At 31.6% G+C, this 27684-nt stretch overlaps 1 protein-coding gene and 1 long non-coding RNA gene across 2 annotated transcripts; both read right to left on the reverse strand.

The window, feature by feature from the left end:
- Positions 1-27324, reverse strand: LOC129920313 (mucin-2). Its single transcript, XM_056001651.1, has 3 exons — positions 25642-27324; positions 973-1401; positions 1-904 (listed from the first exon to the last, which is right to left on the reverse strand). Exons 1-3 carry the CDS (start codon positions 26105-26107, stop codon positions 390-392), a joined length of 1410 nt encoding a protein of 469 aa, XP_055857626.1. The 5' UTR covers positions 26108-27324; the 3' UTR covers positions 1-389.
- Positions 13788-16726, reverse strand: LOC129920314 (uncharacterized). Its single transcript, XR_008773240.1, has 2 exons — positions 14139-16726; positions 13788-14066 (listed from the first exon to the last, which is right to left on the reverse strand). It is a non-coding gene; the product is annotated as an uncharacterized LOC129920314 (long non-coding RNA).
- Positions 27325-27684: the final 360 nt, after the last annotated feature.

Consider the following 27684-nt stretch of genomic DNA (forward strand, 5'->3'; position numbering starts at 1 on the left):
TTTTAATGATAATTAAGTATTTTTTTTATTCATCTAGAACATTTTAATTAACAATATTAATTTTTAATTGATTTTCAAATTGACATATTATTCCTTTTAGCATTGTCATTATCCTTCTTTTGTTAATTGTCTTATTCTTTTTTAAATGTAACGCCTTCCCTTTTCTTATATCCGAAAAAAAACCTTTATCACTAAACATTAAATATTTTTTTTTGTAATTTTTTTGTTGTTGTCTTGAGATCTTTTTGCCATGTATAGGTTAAAAATAGTGTGTAATAGTATTAGTTTCACAAAGTAAAAACCATCAAATTAGTATTGTTTGATTTTTCTTTTTTTAAATGATTATAAGAATTATAAATATATTTTTTGTAATATAAAATTGGAAGAATTCAATTCCTCTGTTCTTTGTCTGCCTGCAGTTTTTTCCATGTATCCCCTAATGCCTTGGCAAAGTGATCATCAACAGATGGCGTTGATGAAAGTGTCGATGTTGTTGTTGTTGTTTTGGATGATGATGAGGATGATGTTGTTGTTTCATTTTGATGAGCTAATGCTACCAAAGCTGGAGATTCAACCCTAGCTGCTGCCACATGAGGTGGTGATTGTTCGGGTGGACTAACTGGACTTAAGATGGGTTTTGTAGTCAAAGCCTGAGGCATAACTACTGCAGCTGGTGGAGTTGGTGTAGAACGATGGAGTTCTACTGGCTGATGTAGTAGAGTTGGTGTTACCGATGCCATCGGTTGCATATTGTGTTGAATTGCTGGTGGTGGTGGAGTGGGAGTAGGTGTTGGGGATGGCGTCGATGGAACTGGGGATTTCTTGCCAAAGAGAGCCACATAGTCAGGTCCTAGAGAGCGACGGAAATGTTCATCTATCACGGTTTCACACATTGATATAGATTCTATTAAAAAAAAGAGTAGATTAGAATGATTCTATTCCAAAAAATACTCTGTGTTCTTTTAAACTTACCAGTACTTTGATTGTCATTTTCTCGATTCGAAATTAAAATACTGTCACGTGAGTCACCACGTTTTGGTGGTGCCTGCGTTATAACACTTGGCCGAGCAAGAGTTGTGGCAAATGTCGATCCCGGCAATGGTTCCCTATATGGGGGTGGTGGTGATGCTCTTGGTTTCATTGTTGTCGATGTCACAGACATATCAATTGGACTTTCAATAATTGGCAATGTGGTTCGATTTGTCGACTCGCACAGCGGTCTCAAACTGGTCGGTTGACCGACCATTATTGGTGGGGATGCTGGTGGTGATGCTACAGATGCTACCACTGATGATGGGTTATTTTGTGATGATAGTGAATGTTGGTATTCGGAAGCAGCACGCATTCGACGATCACGACGCCATTTTGTGGTGGGAAGTTCTTTGGCAGTTAAGCGGGATTCTGGAAAGAAAAAATATGAAAAAAAGATATTTATTAGATTTTTTATCTTAAAAAATGCAGTAATATTTTAAAAATTGGTGTTTTTATGTAATTTTAAACATATTATACCAGTTTATACCAGTTGATTTTTATATGACAATTTGATAGCCTTGCATTCAGTTAAGCTTCATTTTTTTCAACAAACATGAAAGTATCTACAAAAATAAATTTTTTTTGAAATTCCAGCTTTTTAGACCAATCAGCGGATTATTAAATAAACTGATAAACGTTTATCAGATGTGTCTATATGACTGGTATTATCGTTAAAGAGTCTTCTTTGTCTTTGTCTACTTTGTATTTAATGGTCTAAAGACTTGATTCATGGATTTAACACCTTTTATGCCTAATTTTTACTGGTATAAATGCATTGTTTAAAAAGATAAGTAAAGAGGAAAAGATGAGTTGTTTTATACATATAAACTGGTCTAAAATAGCTAATGCTAAATGCATTAAAATTACTATAGATATATTAAATTATATATCGGTAAATTGGTATAAAACTGGTCTAAACTAATAAGTCATTGTTTATGTGTATCATGTGCCCATAAATAAGATAAAAATATTAACGTTAATTGCTTATCAAGCACGAGATAAAAATGATAAATGAACCATTTAAAGCTGTTTTTATTACTATAAACTCTAATTGGTATAAAATGTTTCTCGCTAAACGCCTTTGATTGCAATAAGTTAAAAACTATTCTGAAATGTTAAAGATTTTAACAATGGTTACATAATATGTTGAATAAAATTAATGCTTAGTAAGTATTTTAATATATTGATCCGTTAATTGGTATAAACTGGTCTAAAGTGATCATTTTATGAATTCTTTCAAGATTTCATATCTCCCACTTTACCCTATGAAATGAAATTTCAAATTGATTAATAAAAAAGTAAATAAACCATAATCAATCAAAAAAAAAAATATGTATTTTATGATTTAAAGTTTAAATCGTGCTTTCCTCATCATAAAGTATCAAAAAAAGGAAAATTACATTAATTTATTTTATAATCACAATGTCCGTCGCCCATATCCGTTTGCCCTGTAGACATAAGTTCCGCTTATAAGTCAAGATCAAAACAAAACAAACAAAAAAAAAAATAACTCAATAACCCCTCCCCATATTTGTAATAAACACAACACAAAACAAAACTTAAATAAACATTGCGCGTGTGCCAATGAATATTTAATTTTGACATTACCGACCTAAAATGGCTTGCAGAACGTGCCACAACAATCCGATTGTATTTTGTGTATCTTTTCAGAGACACAACAACAAAAGAAATAAAAGCTTGATAAAATATTCTTTTCGGGTTGCATCTTCCTTAATATGCAACAAAATTCAATTAAAACCGGAAGTGTCCGAAAAGTATGCATTCATTGACAGTTCAGTAGGTACGCTATACAAAATGCAAATGTCTGCCGCCGGCGGCCATCAACTTTAAAAAATGTTACCTCTCTACCATGAGATAAGTTCATTCATGAGCGGAACATGTCGTCGGCAGCCATCATTAAGCCATGGCCAAAAACGGAAGAAGTATTTTTGTTGTTGTTGTCGATTGGTAGTTGGGGGCATTTCGTGCTTACATTGTAAATAATGCTCCCTCAAACTTCCACCACTACCATCATTATCTACCACCGGCCAAGTGCGGGTTGATGATGAATAATAATTTTGTTTTTCTTAAAAAAAAATCGAACATGACCATCAAGCAGTAAGGGGTATAAAGGGATTGGTTATAAATGGGTATTGGGTCCCCCATGTCTCACACTCTGTCAAAACAAACATTGGGTAGACCAGCAGTGGTGGTGGCATGGGGAAGTAGTGAAGCAACTATTTCCATTATGCAATAAATGAATTCCTTTTGAATGACAGAAAGCATTTTGCATTTTATTAACCCGTATTTGGGTGGCTAGATTTGCGATATATCTAAACAAGGAAGTCGCTTTGACAATCAATGAAGATGGTCGTCGATGCCGTGTGGATCGTCGTGGTTGTTGTCGGACGCCCTCTGTCGCATAAAAGTTGTACATAAAATTAAAGAGGTAATGTGGATATAATTAAAAATTCCGACGTAGGTGTTTTTTTAGACGGGTTGAATTGTTAATAGTTCTTTGCCTTTAAGTCAATGTTATTGTTGTGAATTTGTATGCAAGTTAGGTAGATTAATAAACGTTTTTTGATTGATTAAACCAGCAGTAGGTATCTATTACAAAATTTGATAAATTGGATTTGAAGAAATGTCATTTAAATAAAGAAAATTCTAGTAGATTTTTTTTATCTTATGTGGAACTTAAGAAGAATCCAAAACATAATCTTCTTCTTCGAGAGGAACGTACTATGTATTTCTCTATTTTGAGGTTTTGCAGCAGAACACATAGTGGAGACTTTAACATCGCGTTTAGTTTAATTGATTATCATTCAGGTTAAACAACAATAAATAAGAAGAGACAACGAAAAAATGAAAACTTCGTGAAATCTTTATAGTCTGGGTCAAGCCGAAGTGGGAGAAAAACAGAGTGGAGACTTTTACAATTTTACCACCGCTCGCTGGTGGTTCAATAGATTAAATCTACTACATTTCTTGCCATGGAATTTACCTATACGTATTACCTTTATATTTTTAAAATTGATGAAACTTGCATGGAAAACTTGCTTCCTAGTATCATTAATTTACCACCGCTCGCTGGTGGTTCAATAAATTAAATCTACTACATTTCTTGCCATGGAATTGACTTATACGTATTACATTTATATTTGTAAAATTGATGAAACTTGCATGGTAAACTTGCTTCCTAGTTTCAACTGTCAAATAAGCTTAATTATCTATTTGCTTCAAAATTTTCTTGCAAGTTGACATGCAAGTGTCAAATTGTGAGTATTTAGCAATAAATTTTAGTAAATTTTGACGTGCATGCCAAAACTTGTACGTGTTGCCTACAGGTAAGTTCAAAATTAAGCCTATTTTGTTCAAATGTTTTCAAAACGTAGAAATACGAATTTCAATTTCTTAAAAGATATATTAACTTCAAAAATGATAAAAATGCAGAATTCGACATTGAAATTAGTAAAAAGAAGAAAACAAATGTCTTGTTTATACATGTTTATTCAAAAAAGTCGCACGTACTTATTAGCTTTAAATGTTGTTATTCATTTTGCGCACTAAAACAATATTAATTAAACAAAAGCAAAAAAAAAAACAAGTCTCCATCTGTTCAAATACACCTTTTAAGCAAATAAGTATTCACAATTCACATTTATTGGTAAAAAGGGCTAATAAGAAAGTAAATATAAAAAAACGGTTGTTTATTTATTTAGCCTATAGAGAGACATAAAAATTAACATTAGCACAATGTGTTGTTAAGGTCTATTTTAAGTCATTATGATGCAATAAATATCACATATGTACTCAGTTAACGCTGTTTTCTTTTTTTTCAATAACACACATTTCCCTACGTCAATTTGAACAAGAAAGTATGGAAAATATGTATAGTATTTTCAAATTATTATATTCTAAAATTTGTTTTTTCTACTGTCTCAGATAATAATTGAACAAACAAAATGAGCAAAAAAAAAACAACCGACATTTTTTGACAGTAGAAGTGGAGAAATAGTCCAAATTCTACATAAGTCGACACCCTAAACATGAGAGTTGAAAAAAATTATGACCTCATCTAACATCAAAACTATTGTAAAAGAATAAATGTAACTTGACCATTTAGTATTAGTTTGTGTAAACGCCTTTATTCATAGATATATTTTGCATGTGTTATCACCTTAACTTGGAGAAACTACTAGATAAAAAAAGAGTTGTTCATTTGTCTGTTTTTACATTTCCACAAGGACTGTCGGTCGGGGGGAAAAATAGTTGAGATAGAATTCAACGAGAAAAAAAAGTTGAAAGTATTTTGGAGAACATAATTTGAAACGGAACTAATAGAAAATTTTCCAAACCCGCCAAAGTCAAAAGTGACAACCATTGCTTTAATGAAACTAACAGATACAAAATTGTAAGAATGATGAATGACTACCTTATGAATAAATTAATTTATTAGTTGATGGCTTTTTAAAGAAAAGATTCAATTGATTTGTTTCATTCGAAAAATAACTCACGCAGTTCACGTACTTGCTTCCAAGGTGATAAACAAACGTCAGATTCATCAAAGTGAAGAGTTTGACGTTTGTATGTACATTTCTCCATGCAGAATTTTAATCCATACTTTAAGATCACAAATCACAATAAATACCATTTCCCTATTTTGTCTAACACATAAAAATAACAACAACTTCATTAAGCTCTAAGTAATTCTAGGTATAAATTCAAACATTCTTTTACAATCATTACTATGGCACCGCTCTGTCACTGTTATAGTATAATCTATAAAAGGACAATGTTAAAAAAAAACACTCTAGAAAATTATAGGCATTTTTTTGCTTTTTGTCTCAGTTTTTCCAGAAACGATGACAAACAATTTGATGCCTTATTAAATCTAACATTACCAATTTAGGAAAAATAAAGTCATCAGCGGATACAAAAATAATTGGGCCCTTAGGGACTATATAGTATATACAAGCTTATCCAATTAGTCAATTCTATTTGTCTCATCCAAGTTGTTTGATTGTTATAATACTTTTGCTTGTCATAAACCTCCCATCCTCCTCCATTATGTCTATGTTGGTGGTCTTGTTTGTCACGCGTGCCATAGATGATGAACAAAATGACAAATATGTCATTTAAAAATAATTTTCTTTCAATGCCAAAACGAGAGGTGTGTAATGGGAAAATTGTTTCTTCTTTTTTTTTCTCTCTATAAGCTGCTAAGGAGTTAAGGTTTGATGGAAACTCCCATTTAGATGAGTAAATAGAAAAAGACTGAGTGTGTATTATTTTAAGGTTTTCGATAAAGAGACCTAGCAAACAACCTTTCAACGAAATCAATACAATTCGGACATAAAAGCATGGAGTAGTTCTAGTAGTAAATGTACTAGATTATCTAGTCACCTCCAAAAGAACATTTTTGTAGTCGATGAGAAACAACATTTTGTATTTGCTTAGTTTTATTGTGTTTTCGGAGAAAATCCAGTGCAAGAAATATGCACAGTCACATATTATCAGTCTTGGAACTCAAGATAAAAAGAATACAAGGTACAGTACTCAGATTTTTGTTATACTTTGTCTTTCTGTTTCTGTGACGTCATCTGTATCATTTAAAATTTTTTTATATGAAGTTTCCATAGATTAAACATACATAAGAAAGTTTCCGATCTTGGTAGTTATTTGTCTATGGTTGTGTGCTGTATTTGTTGCTTTCCATAGATAACACATTCAAGTATGCTTGCCTTCAATCTGTAAGGCGTTGTGCACTTTCGATTTATGGATACACGTGACGTATTCTGAATATCTTGTTTTGCAGCTTATATAGAAATTGTTCACCAGGTGAAGGATAACCTGCTCATGTAGGTTTAAATATTGGCATGTATGTTCCCTCATAACTTCTTAAATACTTATCCTAATTTGACATATATGATATCGTTGAAAGCGTTTTTCTTGCCCGCTGGTTTTGATCAATCCCAGAACACATGACCACAAACATATATATTCAATGTTCCCTCATAACTTCTTAACTATTTATCATAATTTCAAAAATAAGATATCGTTGGAAGCGTCTTACTTGTCCACTGATTACGATTGCCATTATTTCCGAAACACCTCGCTTTTAGACATAAACTTAGTTTAACAACATGAAAATAATAATTAAATTCTAGTGATCTACTACAATTTTGGATGTTCTTAAAAGTGTTCTCGAAATGAATATTTTTTTTCGCTTTTTTTATGGATAAATTGTAAAATAAAACATTAAATTAAAAAAATTATAGTATTTTTCTAAAATTTAGGTTTTAATCCAGTCAAATAAGGGTTTAACCTCGGAATGAATGTTAGTAGACATTTTTTTTGCTCAATATCTTCCTTTTGCCATTCTATAACATATCTCAAAAGTCTAGAAAAATCTCATGTCCGCTTGTCGCGATTTCAAGGTCAAATCGCGAAATGGAGATTTTCAAAATTAGCAAAAATAGGCTATGGTATTATATACACATATGATACATGATTTCAAGGTATTTTTTAATGCTGATTCCAAAAAATCTAAAATCAAGACAATCTGACGTCTTTGGAAAAAGTTATACCTGTTTTTCATCTGTCAACTCATATTTTTATAACAGTTGCAAACTTACTGCCGAAAAACCCTTAAAAGTTATGGTAGATGAACCAAATTTTGCATGAAGATTTTAGAATCCATCATTATTAAAAATCAAAACAATCAATTACAAAAAATATATATACCTACGAAATAATGGTATTTTTTGATGGAGCGGCAAATTTTAGGATATGCACTAAAGAAGATTCTTGTTCATCTAAGGAATAAGTGCTAATAGGTTAATTTTTTCATTTTAATCTTTGTTTGGATATTCTTTAACTACCCTCAAAAATTTAAAAAAATCTCATGTCTGCAAGTCCTAATTTTCTTGGTTTGAAAATTAGGTGCATATTTTAAAAATTAATAAGAAAAGTTTAAATTTGTATATGTATACCAACATAAGTGACATGATTTAAAGGTATTTTTTAACACTTATTCCAACAAAACTCACAAACAAGTCAACCTGACCATCCCTGAAAAGTAATTCACCTTATTCATGTTGATCTGACACAAATATCTGAAGTGAAGTTTTTCAATCTTTTAAAATCTGCACCTTATTTTCAAACCAAGAAAATTAGGACTTGCGGACATGAGATTTTTTTAGATTTTTGAGGGTAGTTAAGGAATATCCAAACAAAGATTAAAATGAAAAAATTAGCCTATTAGCACTTTTTCCTAAGATGAACAAGAATCTTCTTTAGTGCATATCCCAAAATTTGCCGCTCCATCAAAAAATACCATTATTTCGTAGGTATATATATTTTTTGTAATGGATTGTTTTGATTTTTAATAATGATGGATTCTAAAATCTTCATGCAAAATTTGGTTCATCTACCATAACTTTTAAGGGTTTGTCGGCAGTAAGTTTGCAACTGTTATAATAATATGAGTTGACAGATGAAAAACAGGTATAACTTTTTCCAGAGACGTCAGATTGTCTTGATTTTAGATTTTTTGGAATCAGCATTAAAAAATACCTTGAAATCATGTATCATATGTGTATATAATACCATAGCCTATTTTTGCTAATTTTGAAAATCTCCATTTCGCGATTTGACCTTGAAATCGCGACAAGCGGACATGAGATTTTTCTAGACTTTTGAGATATGTTATAGAATGGCAAAAGGAAGATATTGAGCAAAAAAAATTTCTACTAACATTCATTCCGAGATTTACCTCTTTTTTCTCCTTATTTTACTGTATTATTTATATATGCCAAAAAAGCAACAAAACACACAAAAAACTACTTCTTTTTTTTTGTTTTGTTGCATCAAATGTATCAAAGAAATAAGAATTCAATTGGTTCAACAAAACTAAACACACAAAAAAAACACTTGAACCTACAAAATCGGTTCAAAAATATCATTATTCAAATCAGCACCCACTCAATCGTAAAAAAAAAAAACAAGAAAACAAAAAAAAATCTTTTCCATAGTCTCATTAAGAAGTCACTCAACAACCAGTAAACTATACAATATAACCCCAATCAAAGCCATCTTCCAGAATCATCATAAAACAATCTCCCTTTCTCCACATAAAAATGAAAAATAAAAAAAAACTGCACCAATTTTTAGAAACAAAAAAAAAAAAACACAAAAAAAAAAAACATTAACAAATCATAAAACAACAGAAAACGCGCAACACAAAATTCTCCTCGTGTTTCATCTTCGTTCGTTGTCTTTGTCGTCTACTATCTGTGGTATAGAGCTAGAGTGGCCGAGTGGGTGTTTTTCTGTGATTCATATTCAAAATAATTGTAATTTTGTACATTTTCTTCACTCCATAGACATTATATAGATACAAAAAGTATCTATAAAGGTATCTTCATAGGTTACTTACAATTCTCATAAAAGAGTCAATTTTTCAGCACTGCTCTCCAAGTTGGAGGCTTAGGTTTTAAATCTTGGGGATATCCTCCTCTGCCCCCCTTTCCCCCCTCCCACTCTTAACGTTCTCTTTTACCACACATCTTAAATGAATGAATGGGCAATAAGTTAAAGAAAAATACAACCATAACCCAAGAAACAAAAAAAAAAATGTGAATACAAAAGTGGATAAATGAAATAAAGACAAAAAAAAAGATCTTTTAAAAAACTAGTTTGCTACCAAGTTACGCTTTAAAAAGCAAACAGATAAAATCTTTTCGGAGAGTTTGTGTGCTGTGCAGAGCGTAATGCCGCGTGCGACCATGTACGTAGGTAGGATTTTGTATGTGCATAGACATAGATACAAAGATACAAATAAAAAAAAAAAAAATGGAATACGTTCGTACACCTCGACCTCACCTCTATGCAGATACAAATACGAAAAAAAAAAAACATTACCGATGGACGTGTGCAGATACACTCTCTAAGACGACTTAAAGCTGGAGTCAAAGATGATGGTTGGCTTGGCGCGCAAAGACTTTGGCTTGGCAATGCGTATTTAAATGAGTGGAGAATGGGGAAGGGGAAAAGGGGGGAGGGGAAAAGTAGATTTCATTTGATTTGAAAAATGAATATAAAAAATTAAAAATATATTAAAACCAAGAATAAAAAAGAAAATGAGAGCAAAAAGTTGAGCAAGATTTATCAGCGCACTGATGACGGCTCGCGGACGACTACGATATGGCGGAGCGCGACTGAAGCACTGTATATTCACCTTTTAATTTTTATTTATTTATTTATTTTTTTTTATTATTTTCACATTTGAATTTAATGAGTGAAAGATAGTAGAAAGGTCGCAATTTAAGATGAACGTGATGATGATGACTGCGAGATGATGTGGATTTAAGATGTAAATATGATTACTTACTTCGTTTTACACTCCTTCGGAGTAAAATATTTTTATTATAGTTTGATTAAAGAATGATGAATATCGAAGCTTCATTAAATTTTATAATTAAGAATTTATTGTTTTAATAAATTAAAACAAGAAATTTTGATGGAATTGAAAAATACCAGAAGAGAATTAGTAGACAATCTTGTGCGATCTTGTTTTCTTAAAAAAATTCAGAAGCTTAAACAAAATTAAAAAATATAAAATCCAATTAGTGAAATTCTTTTATTCATTAAAAAAGAATAAATATTTTGGGAATGATTAGATTAGTTAAATATTTTATCACAAACAAAGAAATATAATTTATCACTTGTTTTGTATTTTTAATTTGTTTTTTAATTTTATTTATTTTTTTAAAATTAATTATCATAGAAAATGAGTTTGTCAACAAAATATATTTTTTATTTATTTCAGTTAATATTAATTAATTTTTTGGCTCATATATATAATAAGAAAGTGATTTGATAATTATTATTTCTTGTCTAGGTCACTAACTCACTCATTTTCAAATATATTTACTGCTCATTCATTGTCCCAGTCATCATCTCACTCAATTTTTTTTACTTACTCATTAGGTAAGTAACTTACTCAGTAATTCAAACACAGTTTCTCAATCCTTGAGTTTCTCAGGTACAAATCTACTCCATTTTGCTTATTTACAAATACGTTTATTTTTCACTCATGAATTAAGTTCTCACTCCATTAAAGTAATCATAGTTTATCAGTCATTAGTTTCTCAGTCACTAACTCACTCATCCGTTTCATTTTCAAAAAAAATATTTTTCACTCATTAGTTAAGTTACTAACTCACTTTGATATCAGTCACTCAATCATTCAGTCTCTCAACCCACTTACTCCTGATTAAGTAGTCAGAGTAACTTAGTTTTTAACTCATCTACTATGTATTCACTTATTAACTAAATCAATAATTTACTCATTTAGTTAGTAACAGTCACTCAGTCTCTCATCCAATAATTGAATCACTCAGTTTTAAGTTCAATGAATGTCATTACCTCACCTATTTATACACTAAGTCACAGTTAGAGATTCAATCTCTCAGTTAATCACTCACAACTCACTCACTCACAAAAATCGTTTGAGTGATATAATTCATTCACTTTCTCACTCTAATGCTTGTATGTATTATGAACATCATCTCGAGTGCTTCAGGCTCAATGCATAGTTATTTTATGATTAAAAGCAGTACACTTTTATATACTGATACAGATTTTTTTATACACAGTACAAACTTCATGTATATATAGAGTTCAGTTTTTTAAGTACTAAATACATAAATTTATGTACTGAAGATAGACCTTATGCACTGAGTACATATTTTTATGTTAGTGCAGAGCACAAAGTTTTACATACTGAGTACTTACAAATCAGTACTTAGTGTATATAAATCATACAAAAATGTATACTGTACATCGTTAATCAGTACATAATGCCTGTACTCAGTTTTTAAAAGCCTGTACTCAGTTCATAAAAGCCTGAACCTTAAAATATAAACTTAATTCAGGCCTCTATTCAGAACTGTACATTAACTTCGTATTTATTCTGTTTTTTGAGTACATTTAATATTAACTCCATAGGAATGCCGACAGATGCCGTTAATCAATTTATACATTTCAATCCAAGAATCTATTCTCTGAAGTCTGAACTCATGAATTCCTCATGTTCAAATCACCTTCATCCATAATCAAAAATAAAAAATCCATAAAATTCAACTTTGATTCATCTTTGATTTAAATTGGAAAAATTCCAACCAAGATTGATATCAAAATGATCGTATAAATAAATTCTTTACCACAAAGAATACCTTGCGGGTGCATTTTTTGTTTTTTTTTTTAAATTTTTTTACTTTTAGTCTTCTTTTGGGGAGTAAAATTGATTGTACATTTTTGTGTAAAAGAATTTCGCGAAATGTGTTCTCATTTTTATTGTTATTTTTATACTTTATTTCGTGTGTTCCTTTGTGAATCCAGCCGTTACATTGATATTTATCGTTAAAAAAAGTAAATAAAATAAAAATTCAAAAATGCACCTCTTTGACTGAAAGTAGCATCAGGATGAGGTGATGCGAAACAAGAAACGCAGTATAATATACAAAGGGTTATAAACTCAGGAATGTTAATCGTGTAAACGCGCAAGGAGTGCAAGGATTGGAATTTCACCTCTTATCCAGGCCAAAACCATTGCAAAATGTATGCCCTCTCAACCAATAAGTATTTTCTGCAAAGTCGTTTTGCGAAGGTTGTTTTAATTCTTTTTTTTTTGTATTTATTATGTTTGTAATCCAAAATCCACACGCAACAGTGTAAGCGGATTGGAATTCCTGTGAAGTATAGTCTTCTTCTTATTTTTTTTGTATTTTGTTGCAAGGCAGCGTTCCTTTGGTAATTTTTTTTTTGCTTTGGTATAAAACTGATGGCGGCCTTCTTTCCAGTAAAGATATGAAATGAATTTTGTAAAAAATGCAGGATGGTTGGCTATCGTCGTCTTCGTTCATAGTCGTGGTCGTCATCTTTTTTGGTCGATGGAAGTTGTATGAGCTTATGTCAGATTGCGCACAGAGAGCAACACCAAATGACTGGTCACTGTGGAATGCATTTTATGATGGCTATCGATTTTTATTTTGCCTGGTTTTCAATGTTCTTTCTCGAGAAGAACATCAGAAAGGGGAGGGTGAAGTGGGGTGAAGGCATTCTGAAAGACATGACATTCTATTCACAAAGTAGATATTCTTTTCTCAGGAAGGTATTCACAATGTCCTTTGAATAAAATAATTTTACAGTGGAACACAGATTGTTTTCTATGGATGGAATTGATTTTTTGAATACGTGGACCTAATAGACCAGTTTATACCACTTAAAAATAAGTGATATGACCTTAATGCGATAAATAAAATCTAGTGTTCACTACAAAAGGCCACTTTATATGCAAAAATAGTTTGCATATTTGTGTATCTTTGCTTTTTAGACCAGTTTATACCAATTATCAGTAAAATGCAGCCAAAAGTTTACAAGAAAAACACTGCTTGACAATAAAATACCAGGTCATACCATTCAAAATGTATCTATTTATTGCAAAAGGATGTGAAATATCTTAAAAATGTTGTACATTTTTTGAGACTAGTTTATGACATTAAATAGCTATAAATTAGGTATCTGAAATATTGCCACATTTTAATTAGATGTAGTCAAGATTTTAATAGATAAGATATTTTTACGGGAAAACGGTTCGCAGGATTATATTTTCTGTGCTTTAGACCAGTTTATACCATCTAGATGATTAGTGTTCACTTATAAGGCCACTTGAACAAATTAAAAGCATGTTTAACACCTTTGCCTTGAATAGTTGATTTATTTATGTATTTATACCAGTCAAAATTTAATAACAAATAACATAGAATGTAATTTGCGAGATTTTTAGTTTATACCAGTCAAGTTTACAGGGAATATAAGCGGATTTTCAAAGATTTCTTCTACATTTCAATTGTTTGCTTCTTGTGATACGTTATATATCCAACAAGAATGGGTTACACCAGTCAGTTAAAGCGTATTAACTGCAGTGGATTTTGTCGTATATATCATAGAAAGGATTGATTTGATCACTATAAGCAAATATGACAAAGAAATTGTTTGATTTATACCATTTAGAATCGGTTATAGTAATATGTTTATACCAGTCAAATTTACGACATTAACGAGTTGTTTTTTTAATTTTTTCATTCTTTAATAAAAATGTAATTGGCTAGAAGTTATTTTCGATTAGAATTACTTAAAAGGAATAAACTGAGTTGTAAAAAAAAAAAAAATAGTCCAAAATTTGAGTTTTTTTTTATACAAATTAATTTTTTTGCAACTGTGCTATATATATTTATAGAAATAACCAAATCAATTTATTTTTGTAATGTTTTCATCTGGTCATATAAATGACTGTAGGTTCCTTTTCAAATATCTAACATAAGGGTCTTAATAGTACTTTCTTCGTTATCCTAAGTATTCCAATCTAATCCGACTTGAACAGTCTGATTTCCTTATTTCAGTTGACAACATCATCATTTATTCCCCACTAAACATTCCTTCCACGTATGAAACCATGTGTAGGTTCTCTCATATAAAATATAAGCCTCTCTAAGCTTCATACATCGCCAAGTTACATTTCTTGAAATCCTTTCTAATACTTTTCCCACTTAAACCCACACTCGAAATAATACAAAAAATGCTGCTCCTTTCAAAAATAAAACTTCGATATTTTTTTTTTGTATTGTTTCCTTACTTTTTCATAACCAAGACAGACCAACTTTAAGGAATATAATCGTTAGACACGCCATATTCTGAAAGATATTTCTCGAATCTAACTCGCATCTCTTTTAACGACAACAGACACGCATCACATCACATTTTGCGCCCACTTAAATGCAATTCCTTTTGCCCCAGACATGGATCGAAGGCATTGAAATTGGAATTGGTGACAAGTAATTATCGAAATGACTTCCGTTCCTTGTGTGCGATCGAGTTTGGGTTGAAGATTTTGTGGATGATGATCTTTTCTTCTCTTATATTTTTTTTGTTTTTGTAATAATTTTACTGCGATCTGCACGAAAGATTCACCCAAGCAAGAAAAGATGAATGGGATACCTTTCATATACGTGTGTGTTTGGGTTTTAGTGTGGAAGACATCGTTATAATTTTTTTGCAACAACGAAAATACACTCGATGCCAAGATCATGAATTGCAAAATCTTGTTGTATACGACACACCCCAAAAGTCGACGACGACCACGACAACGAACGTTAAGAACGCTCCATGGAAAGAGGAAAAAAATAAAAAAAGCTAAAAGATGAGTGGTTGTTCTGAGGTGGTTTGGAAAGAGGATTTATTGAATCTTGCCCCAGGGACCAACAAAAAGAGCAAAAACAAAAGAAGCTGCAAAATTTTTGGTGGGTACCTAGGTAACTTTTATCTTCTTTTTGTTTTTGTATTTCATTCTTCATCATCATTCCATCAATGGTTTTTTGGTTTTGGCTTTTGGGTTATTTAATTTGTGAGAGGTTGTTTTTATGTTTTGCTTAATTTTATTTCTATTTAATGTTTAACCTGAGGGTCCGGATGTTGAGTTATCCCGCCACATGAAGATGTGCAATTAATTGCAACAACAACAGCAACAAAAATAACCTGTATTTATTGAAAATGAACCGGAAAGAACAACAACTGCAACAACAACAATAAATTGCATGGGAAATTCTTGTTCGTTGGTAAATATGGAGTGCCAGAGGGCTTCATGGTTGGACCAGTATTGATGCAACTATATTTTTATATGAAGAAGAAAACATCTTGTGATGCAATTTTTTTTTCGTTTTGTATAGTTTGTAAATGTATTAACAAGAATTGTTGAGTGCATTTGTTGATATGAATTAATAAATAGAAGATATGAGTAGCATTAAACACTTTGAAACAGCTCTTAATTCATAATCAACTGATTTATTGTTTAGTACTCAATAAATAGCTCAATGCAGAGTTTTTTCAATAGATAAAATATATAAAAACAAGGAACTCAATGAAAAATCCTGAATAAAAACAAATATATACTCAGCTTTTTAAAGTGGCGTGATTTCTTTTTGTGAAGATATGTGAAAACCGTAAAGGCTAAGTTCAGAAAGCCATGAAAAGAATATAAAGCATTTTGTCAATCCTGCCCCACAAAAAAAAACATCTTTTCATTTGTTAGGTATTTGTTTCGTTAAATGGCGCCCAACGTGATTTCATCTCTAAATACCTAAGACAAACCCTAAAAAAATATACTTGATATGAAATTAGAGATTTTTTCCTCTGAATATCAATGTCAAAAAATCTAAGATTATTTTCTATAGCATCTATACAAATATTTTCAATTCACCAAAAGTTTACTTGAATGGCGCCCAAAGCGGTATTAATTTTGTAAATCTAAGGCAAAGAAAAGAAATGCTACCTAAATGAATTCTAAACAGTTTTCATAGAATTTCACATGTCATTTCACTGACAAAATTCATTGGTTTAAGATTATCAGTCTTAAATGGCGCCCAACGTGATTTATTATTTTTTTTATTTGATGTCAATTGATAAACTACTAAATACTTAAAAGAGTCTAAAAATCTATCTAGAGTACTAAATATGTTATAGCACATGTCATTTCAATGACAAACTCTTTGGTTTAAGATTTTCACCCATAAATGGCGCCCAACGTGATTTATTTTTCTTATGGATGTCAATAGATAAACTGTTATATACTTAAAAAAGTGTAAGAATCATTCCAGAGTGCTTAATTGTTTGTACTACATAAAAGGGCATCTTAAATCAACAATTAGGTCACTAAAATGGCGCCCAACGCAACTTTGTAAGTATATATGTTAGGCTAAGGAGCGAAAAACTAGTTTATACATATCAGTCTAAGAGGATATCCACAGTAATAACACGATAATTTCATTTCATAAGTTTAAAATATTTTCTCTTAAATGGCGCCCAACGAAACCGTCATCTTCGTTTTACTATTTCAAAACAACGTAAAAGATATATGTGGTTCAAGAACCCCTTAAATGGCGCCCAACGTTATTTTTCTTCCGAAAATCTAAAATCAAAGTGGGGCACCGGAAAAATATATTTTTCTTAAATGGCGCCCAACAGAATTTTATTCCAAATTGAAGTAATAATTATCTAGTTGAAAAAAGCCTGAAGATCATGAATAGAGTTTTATATAAAAGCAGTCTAAACTCAAAGAGTCTTAAAATGGCGCCCAACGAAAACTTTATTTTTGAATAATTCCATTAAAAAACAACTCGGAAAAGTCTTAAAAACAGTCTTAAAACAGTAAACAAACAGCAAAAATTAATCAAACAGTTCTGAGAAACAATTTTTCAGAAAACCAAAATGCTTGAAATTTTAACCGCGCAGATGTTCCACAAAAAAAAAAAAAAATAAACAAAAAAAAAACTCCAACCCATCCAAAACGACTTCTTTGGAATTTAAAACCGATGAATGCGAGACCTCAATCCTTAAAAGAATTCCAAAGATTGCAATTATCTGCTCACGCATAATGTATCTTCTTTTTATTTCTTTTTTGCTTTAAAAAAAAAAAAACAAGAAACTAAAAAAAAGTTGATCGTTTCATTCTTAAAATTACTACCACATCTCACGTATTTGTATGGTACGTTTTTCTTATCTTCATAAGTATGTCGCGTCTTTGAATTCTTTCTACCGAAAAAAATATATCTATATATTCTTTTTCAAAACTAATTCAAAGAACATAAAAAACTACGGTTGCAGCAATAAAAATTCAGATTTCCCTTTTCCAAGAAGAAGATCAAGTATAGAAAAAAAAGTCAGGCAGCAACAGCAGCAGTTAGCGTGCGGACAACGACATAACACCCATTCCTTGGAAACATTATAAAAAAAACAACAAAATACATAAATATAATGTATAAAAGTGTTCTAAAATGGAGCTACTGCTTTCAAGGGCTCCTCCACACGCTGCGTGCTCCTCCCTCGCTTGCTTGATTGTTTTTTTTTTGTTTTGTTTAATGCTCAACCGAAAAAAGAACGGCCTTGTAGTTGACCTTATGTTCGTTTTCATGTTGCTCCGCTGCCGCGAACAGAACTACCATCATCGGACACTGGACAGTCATCGTCGTCGTCCCTAGGCCTGCCCCGCAAAAGCAATTTATATCCCAATCACAAGATACAAGAGGCAAGTTTTCTGAGAGGTCTCTGCAACACTTCATTCTGCGCTGCAGCAACAACTCTCAAAAAAACCAAACACAAGCTTGAGTTAATCGCATTTGCGTTCCCTTGAATGAATGTCCCTCGCTTGAAAATTGAAAGAAGTTGTTGAATTAAAATTGGATACACGCCCGTCGTCGTCGTCGTTCTACCAAGCGTCGTCGCCGTATTTTCGGCGGACTTATACAGTGGAGTAACAAACAAAAACAAAAAGACCAAAAACGAGTTACCAAAGAAACAACAAACTCAAAAAAAAAAAAAAACTATACAAGAACCTACCAAACAGCTTCTGTATTTCACGTAGTGACCAATAAATAAGATAAACCGCGCGCGCATAAGATCCAACCGACAAAAGGCAGAAAACAACATAAGAAAAGAAGAAATATAATTTATCTCGGAAGAGAAAAGAAGACTTGGGCTAGAAAGAGGAGCCATGTTTCTGGGGAAGATATATATGCAATATCGTCGTGGTGAAGAAGCGGAGGGTTTGAGAGTTGAGAGCGGAAGAAGATAAAAAGAAAATGAAGTGCGCCTCTGAGAAGAACGTTCAAAAAGTTGGTGCCTACTATCACTTCCACTCTGAGTTGAACTGACTGTTGTAGTAGGTATTGTATACTACGTTTTATAAGAGGGATGAACGTAGAGTGGCGTTGCGGTGCGGTACGCAACGTAAAACCTCTTTTTCCCGGCGCATCGTCGTTGTTGATCGTCATCATCATCATCGCAGTCGTTGTTGTTGAAAACAAAAGAAAGAGAAAAGAGGAAACGAAGAGATCTTACGTCGAGACTTTGGTTTGGTTTTTGGTCGGTCTTCGTCCCGTTCGTGTTGTTGTCGTCGTAGTCGTCGCCATAAGTCGTTTTTGTGGTGGTAAAACTGAGAAACTGGATACGAAATTTTATTACACATTTCCGGTCATCATTATTTCTCGTTCGATTTTTGTCCCGATTAATGAAATAAATACGCATGCTACACACACACACTATTTGGTACATGTTTCTTTTTATGTTTTGAGTGTCGAAGTAGAAGACCTTAAAAAAAAACTGTTTCAAATGTAGATTATATCATAACATTAAGGAAAGAGTTAGTTCCTTTTAACGAGCGAGTTTGGAGAATTTTGGGAACTTACTGCAAAAATTAGTAGATTTTTCGAAACTCCACATTTTCCCAAGCTAAGATTCATATATGTAAATGAATTGCTTCAAAAATAACAAATAACTTGCAAAGATCTTATGAGCTACGATTTAGGCCGTGCCTTACGATGTGTATTTTGTTGACATTACCTCGCGGCCACACGTGCAACTTTTTGCCATGCAAAGAATTACCTTTCAACTTGCATGCCAACTTGCTTGCATGTTCAAATTGGCCAAAAATATTGTTTCTTTTAACAGAACTTTACAACTTTATTACTCCCCTGCCAGCTTCAAAATAAGCATGCAAGTTGCCAAGCAAGAAGCAACATTTTGATTGTGTTAGTAAGAGTGTCAATAATTATTATTAAAATTATAATTTGCTACTTGCTTGGCAAAACTTGCCCGTATAGCCACTGAGTTAGAAATTTAGATATACATCTATAAAAACAGAACCAACAAAAAAATTAACGAATTTTTTGACGTTTGACCACTTCTTCGCTTCAAGCAAACGAGTCCGACCTTGGTTCGAATCCGTTCCGCCTTAGGCGGAGCTGAGTCCGACTTCGACTACGAAACGGGTCCTAAGGCGGCTCAAATTAGTATGGAAATTATAATCACCGCGGAGCCGATTTTATATGTATTGGTTTTTTCACCACGATTTCTCCTTCGACTTTGTGCTCATACACAAAAAGTTGCAAGTGTGTGAGTGCAACCCCGTTTTTCTCGGTCGGAGTGTCTTTTCTGAACTCAGTTTTCTTGCTTGAAGGGTTGCTTAAAAGTCCTATTGTAGAAAGATGATGTACTACAGACAAAGCAGTATTCTTTGGGGTAAAGGTGAGGTTGCAAGTGTGTGAGTGCAACCCCGCTTTTCTCCGTCGGAGGTCAGAGTGTCTTTTCTGAACTCCGTTTTCTTGCTTGAAGGGTTTGCTTTGCTGTTAAGGCAGTGTTTACATTTCTTATAAGTTTCCATGCAATTTTAAAAAGAGAGGTACTTAATCACTTAACTCTCATGCAAAGGTGTAAACTCTGGATACAAATTGTAAAATGGAAAATTTTGTAAACAAACTGTCAAACCCATACAAAATTTTAAAATATTTACCAATTTCGTCCCGTTTCTGCCTGAACCACGTATCTATTTTACATTCAGAAAATAACCAAAATCAAACTGAGGAAAGAATACAATTTTCAAAAAATCAAAGTACTAGATGCAACTAAAAATTGACAGATAAACTGAGTGCACAATCTCTTGTAACTTATTTTGACATTTGAAAAAAAAAAAAAAAAACAGTGACGATGGATGCTCCAAATTGTTACCTTCAAAAAATAAACCCTTTTGCAATTATTATCTTTTTGACATCGTCAGTATATTCAGTTATATGTCATTCTCATTAGTTATATGTATGTCATTAGTTTTACGTCAAATGGTAAAATAAAAAAAAAAAAAACAACAACATCAGAAAATACCTACTCGTCTGCCACATCTAATTAAAAATCCATAAATCTTTTATTATAATCATTCAATCTGACAGTTAAAATTCATTCACAATGGCGCCACATTTCCGTTTCATATTAATAAGAAAAAAATATGTAAAAGTAGTTTGCAATTCAAAATAGTAAAAACAAATATTTTATTCAATTTGCAAAATAGGTATATAAACTAGTTTTAATCTTTTTTTTTCTTCATTCAATTTGAATAATAAACAAGATAGTAGTTTTAATAGCAAAAATATTTTTCTCACAAAAACACACTAAAAATAGAAAATTAAAAAGTCGTTGGGGGGCAATATGGTTGCTTTTTTTGACAAACAAAATTTAATTCCAGTTTGCCACTCCATTCAATGTTCCCTTTAAACCTCACTCCCTTCCCTATATCATCAATACACTATACAACACCGGGCAGACAAAATATTTATAATACAAACATAAATTTTAATCTTCAATCAAATTGTAATTTTTAAATTATGCAAATTTTACGTGAACAAACCCTGATTATACTTTGCTTAAAGCAAATGTCATTTCAATACTTTTGTATATACGGCTATTTTGCAATGTTTTCAAAAAAAAAAAAAAGAATCGCTTGAAATGGAATTAATTTAATAATTACGAAGGTTTTTTTTTCAGTGAGTGTTGTTTAATTTTAGTCTTGTCACGCTGCCGATAAGAGAGGCGTAAGATTTTATTTATAGAATTTTTGTTGAGCCGGTTTTTTTTTGTTTAGTATGTTTTCATTTTGAATATCAATGTGAAATGAAAGAATTTTTTTGAAGGCTAACGTAGTAGATGAAGGGCAATGCAAATTTTTTAGTTTGTATTTTAAAATTTTAAAAAAGCTGAACGTAGATAGCTGGTAAGAGTGTGTCAGTGAAACATCCTTTTTGACATTTGTATGGAGGTGGTAGACTACTCATCAGTAGAAATCTAGTACAACACCTACAAATTCATTAATACTCGATCAGAAGATAATGTGTCGTTTTGTTGTACTAGATCTATTAATCATCTTCTCATGACTTTTAAATCACAATGTGTAAGAATATGGCCTACGTTTTTTAAACCCTTTTCCTTTGGAGGCGAAATAGAACAACTAGTACATTACTAACCGATTTTCCATGGAACACATTTTTAACGAAATCAATGCGATTCCCATTTACTCGGGCAGAACATAATCCAGTAGTAAATGTACTAGATCAGCTATTTAGGAGTAGTTTACCATCGCCAACAAGTCAAGGCTAATATTGGACACTTATCTAATAAGTACTTACTATACTTTTAAAGTTGATCCTAATCTGGCACTTACTGAATACCATCATTGAAATAAAGAACCTGTCAAACAATTCTATAAAATTTACATAAACTAAAAAAATATAAAGATTTGCTTTACTGTCCAAAGTTTGCTTTCATATTTACTTCCAAATTATCATTTGAATTTCCTATTATAAATTAGATTCCAGGAACCGTAAAGAAGAGTTATCAAATTTACCTAGGTTAGTTCGATTGAAAAACTGCTATCAAAACTCTGATGTAAGCGCAAAAGTTCATTTAGGATGAGAACAATTCCAAAATGGCTGCGGTATTTAAGCTTAAACACCGCAGCCATTTTGGATTTTGTTCTAATATGACAGAACGCATTTTGTGGATCGCATAATCTTTGCATCAGATCTGTTTGTGATGCAAATTTTTTCATTTAGGAATTCAGTCAATCTTTCAAGCTTCTAATCATTGAACGAACTATTTTCGCCTAATCAGAAAAATATAAATGTTCTAGAACTACAATATTTTTTTAAACTCTCAATTTTCCATCCGAAAAAAAATTTACAAAAAAAAAGAACAAACATAGACAAAAATTCTAATTTTATCATCGAATCTATCCAAAATAAAATATCAAACACAAAATTCCGCATAAATTCGTCGAACATTTTTTATTAACGTACGTAAGTACGTGTCAATAAAACGAGAAAGTTTGCATAATTTTTGTGTTGTTCGTTATTTGAATTATTATTTTTTTCGTTCATTTTGCTACCATTTTAGCAGACCTGTTTGCTTTAAATGTTTTTTTTTTTTTTATTTTTTGTTGTATTTAATTTCATTGTTGATTGAGTTGTCAAAGTTGAGTCAGAAAATTATCGACTCTATAATGATTTTGTTGTAGTGTTGTGAACCATATGGTTAACGACGACAATCGATGGTTCTATTTTATTTAATTTTTTTTTATTTAATTATTGCATGCGCCACAATAATGGAAAAACAAAAAAGATATATGAAAATAAAAAATGGGGACATGGGTTCTGAAAAAGTGTTCGCGCGTTAAAAACAAAAGCAAACAAAAAACGGAAACGAATATCAAAGTGTGAGTAATATACAAACAATATATCGATAATAACCAACCGCGTGGTTATTATTTAGCAATAATAAAAAATATATGATTTTCGAAACGTCCAACATCGAAGTCAAACATACCATTGAGTCAGAATAGACATTGTGGCGACTTTTTATAATCATCATCAACGAAAATGATGGGTAATTTGTTTCAAAAGAATTTTTTTTAACTGGAATTTTATGGTTATACGATTATGTCATGGGTTTATCGTTTAAATGGTGTGATGACAGGCATTATGTTTAAGAAAAAAATAAATAAAATCAAAAATGTTCAATAGAAAGACATAATTTATGAAATTTTAATTTTGGGGTTAAGTTTCATGCAATATTTGTATTTAAATAATAAGAAGTCAAGCAATGGTTAAATTTAAGTCACAATTATGTCTATAGAGACAAGTTTCTTTTTTAAAAAAGCTTGAATAAAATAGTTTTACCAGTTTTAAAAATGGTTTAATTTAGCAAAGGGCAAGATTTTTATCACTTAGTTTTCAAAACCGATCACTTTAGTTCCACTTACTCGACTGTGAAACTGATTGGTACTTAAAAACTTGCTCAAGCGTAAATGTTTCGCTTAGGAGTAGGTTAAGCTATTGTACCTACAATTTAATTTCAAAGAAATCATTCATTAGATTAAAATAGTCGTAGGTAAGGTAGTTTTGATAAAATTGTTTACAGTGCAATAAATGAATGAAAAGCTTTGGATGGTTAATGAGCAACTTAAAAAAAAATATTTTTAAGGAAGAGAGAGTCTAGTAGGTATCAGCTATTTCTCTGAAATTAGTGCTACAAACAATAGTTTTTTTTTCATATCGGCACATTTTCTATATATGAAAAACACTTTGAAATTCTGAAAACCCTTTCAAATTATGTCAACACATAAACAGGTGTGAAAAGGTGACTAGCACAAATTGTAACGTTTCGTTGCGCAAACACAAATCTAACATTTTTTCTAAGACCTCAACAAGAATTGTTTTATTTTAAACTATGTTTTCTGGGAAAGTCTGAAGAAACAAGAAACTCAAAATTCTGTGAAATAATATATGAACCTATGTAAGTACTAAATTTTGATAGGTGAAGTGAAAACGTAACGTAAGCAAATTCAGTAAATTTATAAAATCCAAATACCAGGTTAAAATCTCTGTTATCTATTAATGCCCTTATTTAACTAAGATTAACGCAAAAGACAGTCTTTTTGACACTTTGGAACTTCATAGAACCAATGTGAAGAGCAAGTTAGTTTCTCGCAAATAGCCAGAAAATCTAAGAAAATTTTATCGCTTATCGTGTAAGCTTAACACATAACATAAATGCAGCTACCTTACAGTGATACGTGCAAATTCTAGTACTTAAGTAGTAAATATGGATTATTTTTTAAAGTGGGCAGGTGGCGAAAATTACTAGCCAAGCAACTTGCGTGCAAGTTAAGGTTTTTATCGAACGTTTTTGTTTGATTTGATAGAAGCTGTTACATTACTAAGACTTGAAAGCTTACCTAATTTTTTGATGAAATAAAATACTTTGCTGAAAGCAACTGAATTTTAATACCTAACATAGTTACTAGGTAATCAGTAATCACTATTAGCCGCTAGGTATTAGTGACACAAAAAGCTGAAGAAATTGCTTAGATTTGCACAAAAATCGCAGTTTTTTTTTTCGAAATATTACTTCTGGATTGCAGAAATCATGTTTGTTTTATAAGGCATAGTTGTAAAATTATTTAAACCGTGGTACATCAATTGTTGTTTTTCTAAATCGGCGTTATAACTAAGGTTTATCTCGGTTTCAAAATATTAAAGGTTAATAAATGTTCCAAAAGCCAAGTAAATGCTTAAACCAGAGTTGAAACCACACTTAATCCACAGAAATCAGTAATTTAAAAATTTGAATAAGAGATAAATGACGTTTGTGCAACTGGCCCTTAAAGTTCCCGAAGCAATTCTTGACCTATTCACTGTGTAGGTTAAACAAAAGTGAAAAACATACTTTTTCTAAAGTGTTACTAAGTTCTTGCTTCAATAAATCATTATTTTTGTGCAAGTCAATTAATTAAACATAATTCTTATTCTCTCACAAAAAAAATTCTCATCTCAGAAATTTTTCCATTCTGAAATTCTAACAATCATCTTTAACCTCGAATTTATTATATGCGGTTTTACCTAATAACCGCCAATTTAACTTGTCAAACTAGTTTCTCGCATTTGCATGAATTCACTGCAAACAAGATTAAAAATTTTTTAATCCAAAAGTTACCCTTTAATCTTGTTCAAAACAATCAGTTTCATATAAAAAAAAAACAATAGAAAGTCAAAATATAACGTCATATTGTGAATTAACCTTGTCTTTTCATTCAAAATAATTAGGTTAAATCTTCTATTCTAACTGATTTTGTTATTCTGGACAAAAAAAAAAATGTTTAACCAAACGAACCTTTTTGCAAACTTTGCTGTTGTTGTTGGTGTTGCTGATGTTGAATTTGCTGCTGCTGTTGATGATGGTGTTGCTGTTGATAAAAATGATGATGTGCTGCTGCAGCAGCAGCTACCGCTGCTGACGATGTAAAATCCCTCCAAGGTTGCCATAGTAAACTATTTGCAACATTTGTTGCATTACTATGATGACCATTTAAATGGGCCGCCCTATTCGCAGGATGGTGATGCGGGTGTTGATGATGATGGTAATGATAGGGATTATTTATTGTCATATGATTCGGCGGACTGCTACTGCTACTACTGCTGCTACTGCTACTGCTACTACTGCTCATGGGGCTGCTATTGCTAGTCATGCTTCTTAATCGATGATTTGAGCCCGCAGCGGCGGCTGCAACCCTTTCGATTTCTTTAATCCGATTGTAATAGGTTTGTTCGAAGGCATTTAATATACGAAGGTATTCCATAGTTTAAGGGGAAGTACACACTTTTTTTTTTTTGTAATTTTGTTTATTCAAACAAATTATAACACTTGGTTTAAAAATATTTTAATTTATTTCATTATTCTCTTGGAATAATTTCTAATTTTTCTTTTAAATAAGTGACACAAGTCGTGAAACACGCGTTCAGGTTAATAGATTAAGAACTTTCAAGAATTCAGTGTAACGCTGGCCTAAAAAACTATGTCGCCAATTGAGATATAAACTCGACTTAAAAACGATCTCAGTTTATGATTTTCGATTTAGAACACAACGCTTTGAATAAAAATCAGCACACGCGTTCAGGTGTTAAGAATCAAAATTGTAAAAGTAAACTTTTAGAACTTTAGCCAAAGTATTCGAGGTAAGGTGACGCAAATTGAAGCCGAACTTCAAGTTTAAACTCAACGAAACAAAAATCTTGTAAAAGTTAGGGTCAAAACTAAGCTCTAACTAGTCGTTGCACACCCTTAAACGATATATTCTGCTTATTTAGCAGTTTTAAGTAACAAATTTGTTTTATTTTTGTTGGTTAATTATCGAAAGAAACTCGAGATCAAAACATACGAAGGCAATATATTTTTTTTTCTGGTCACAGAAGGAAATAAAAAAAAAACAAAAAAAAAGAAGAAAAAATCCCTTCCCAGTAACAACACAGAAAAGTCGTGCTCAACGAATGAAGGTATAAACATTAACTGAAGAGACTGAAGTTCTCTTGAAAAGAAACAACCAACCGATCGAGCTATACCGACCAACAACGAGTATAACGACGATCGGTTTATTTTTCTTATTATTATTTTTCTGTGTGTCTTTGGAGCCTGCTACGGTCTTCGATGTTTGTGTGGAACCTATGGGGGTCTTAAAGTGTGTGTATAGGTTTTTGGTTTGGAGCTGGTTTGTTGTTGTTGTTTTAGTTTCTTATTCCATAAACCTAACTTTTACAATACACAAACACATCTTTGAAGGGGGAAAATATACGTGGGGGTTTGAGTAACAAAACACTTTTTTTTTAAACCAACGTCTTGTTAGTGAATGTAAACTAATTGAAGTCGGCACAGCAGAGCGTTCGTTCGTGCTCTGCTCATAGAGGTATGATTGTGTGAATTTTAAGTTTAAATCGTGATATTCGAGTCGACTTGAGAATCGAGAATAGCCAAAATTGTGTGAGTATTGGGAAAAGTTGAGAATTATTATTATTACTTTAGGTTTTTTGTTTTTGCAATGAAAGATTGAGGAAGAACGGGTGAGAGAAGAAGATTGGGGGGAAATGTTGAAAAAAAGATTTCTTAAGAAGAGCTTAGTGGAGCCGAGTTTGTTGAGTGTGGAGATGACAGTGTTGCTGTTGGAGATTTCGTTTACATTGCACAAAGAATTCTATTATTTCTAGAACATAACAGAATTTGATAAAAACTGTTAAAATAGTTTTTGAGAAAATAAAAATTTTAAGCTAAAATTATATTCTTTTGTTTTTGGAGTTGTATCTGGTTCTTGCACCGTTTTTCATAAAAAGTGAAAAGACTTCATCATAGTTCGAATCTTAAGTACGTTATTAGACATACCTAAAT

This window comes from Episyrphus balteatus, chromosome 4 (assembly GCF_945859705.1).
Source record: "Episyrphus balteatus chromosome 4, idEpiBalt1.1, whole genome shotgun sequence".
NCBI lineage: Eukaryota > Metazoa > Arthropoda > Insecta > Diptera > Syrphidae > Episyrphus > Episyrphus balteatus.

Excerpts from the sequence above, each read along its gene's own strand:
- LOC129920313 (XM_056001651.1), bottom strand. The coding sequence starts at position 26,107 with ATGGAATACCTTCGTATATTAAATGCCTTCGAACAAACCTATTACAAT. Across the intron at positions 1,402-25,641 it reads ACAGCAAAGTTTGCAAAAAG|AATCCCGCTTAACTGCCAAA; the intron begins GTTCGTTTGGTT and ends TTTTCTTTCCAG. Across the intron at positions 905-972 it reads AAATGACAATCAAAGTACTG|AATCTATATCAATGTGTGAA; the intron begins GTAAGTTTAAAA and ends TTTTTTTAATAG.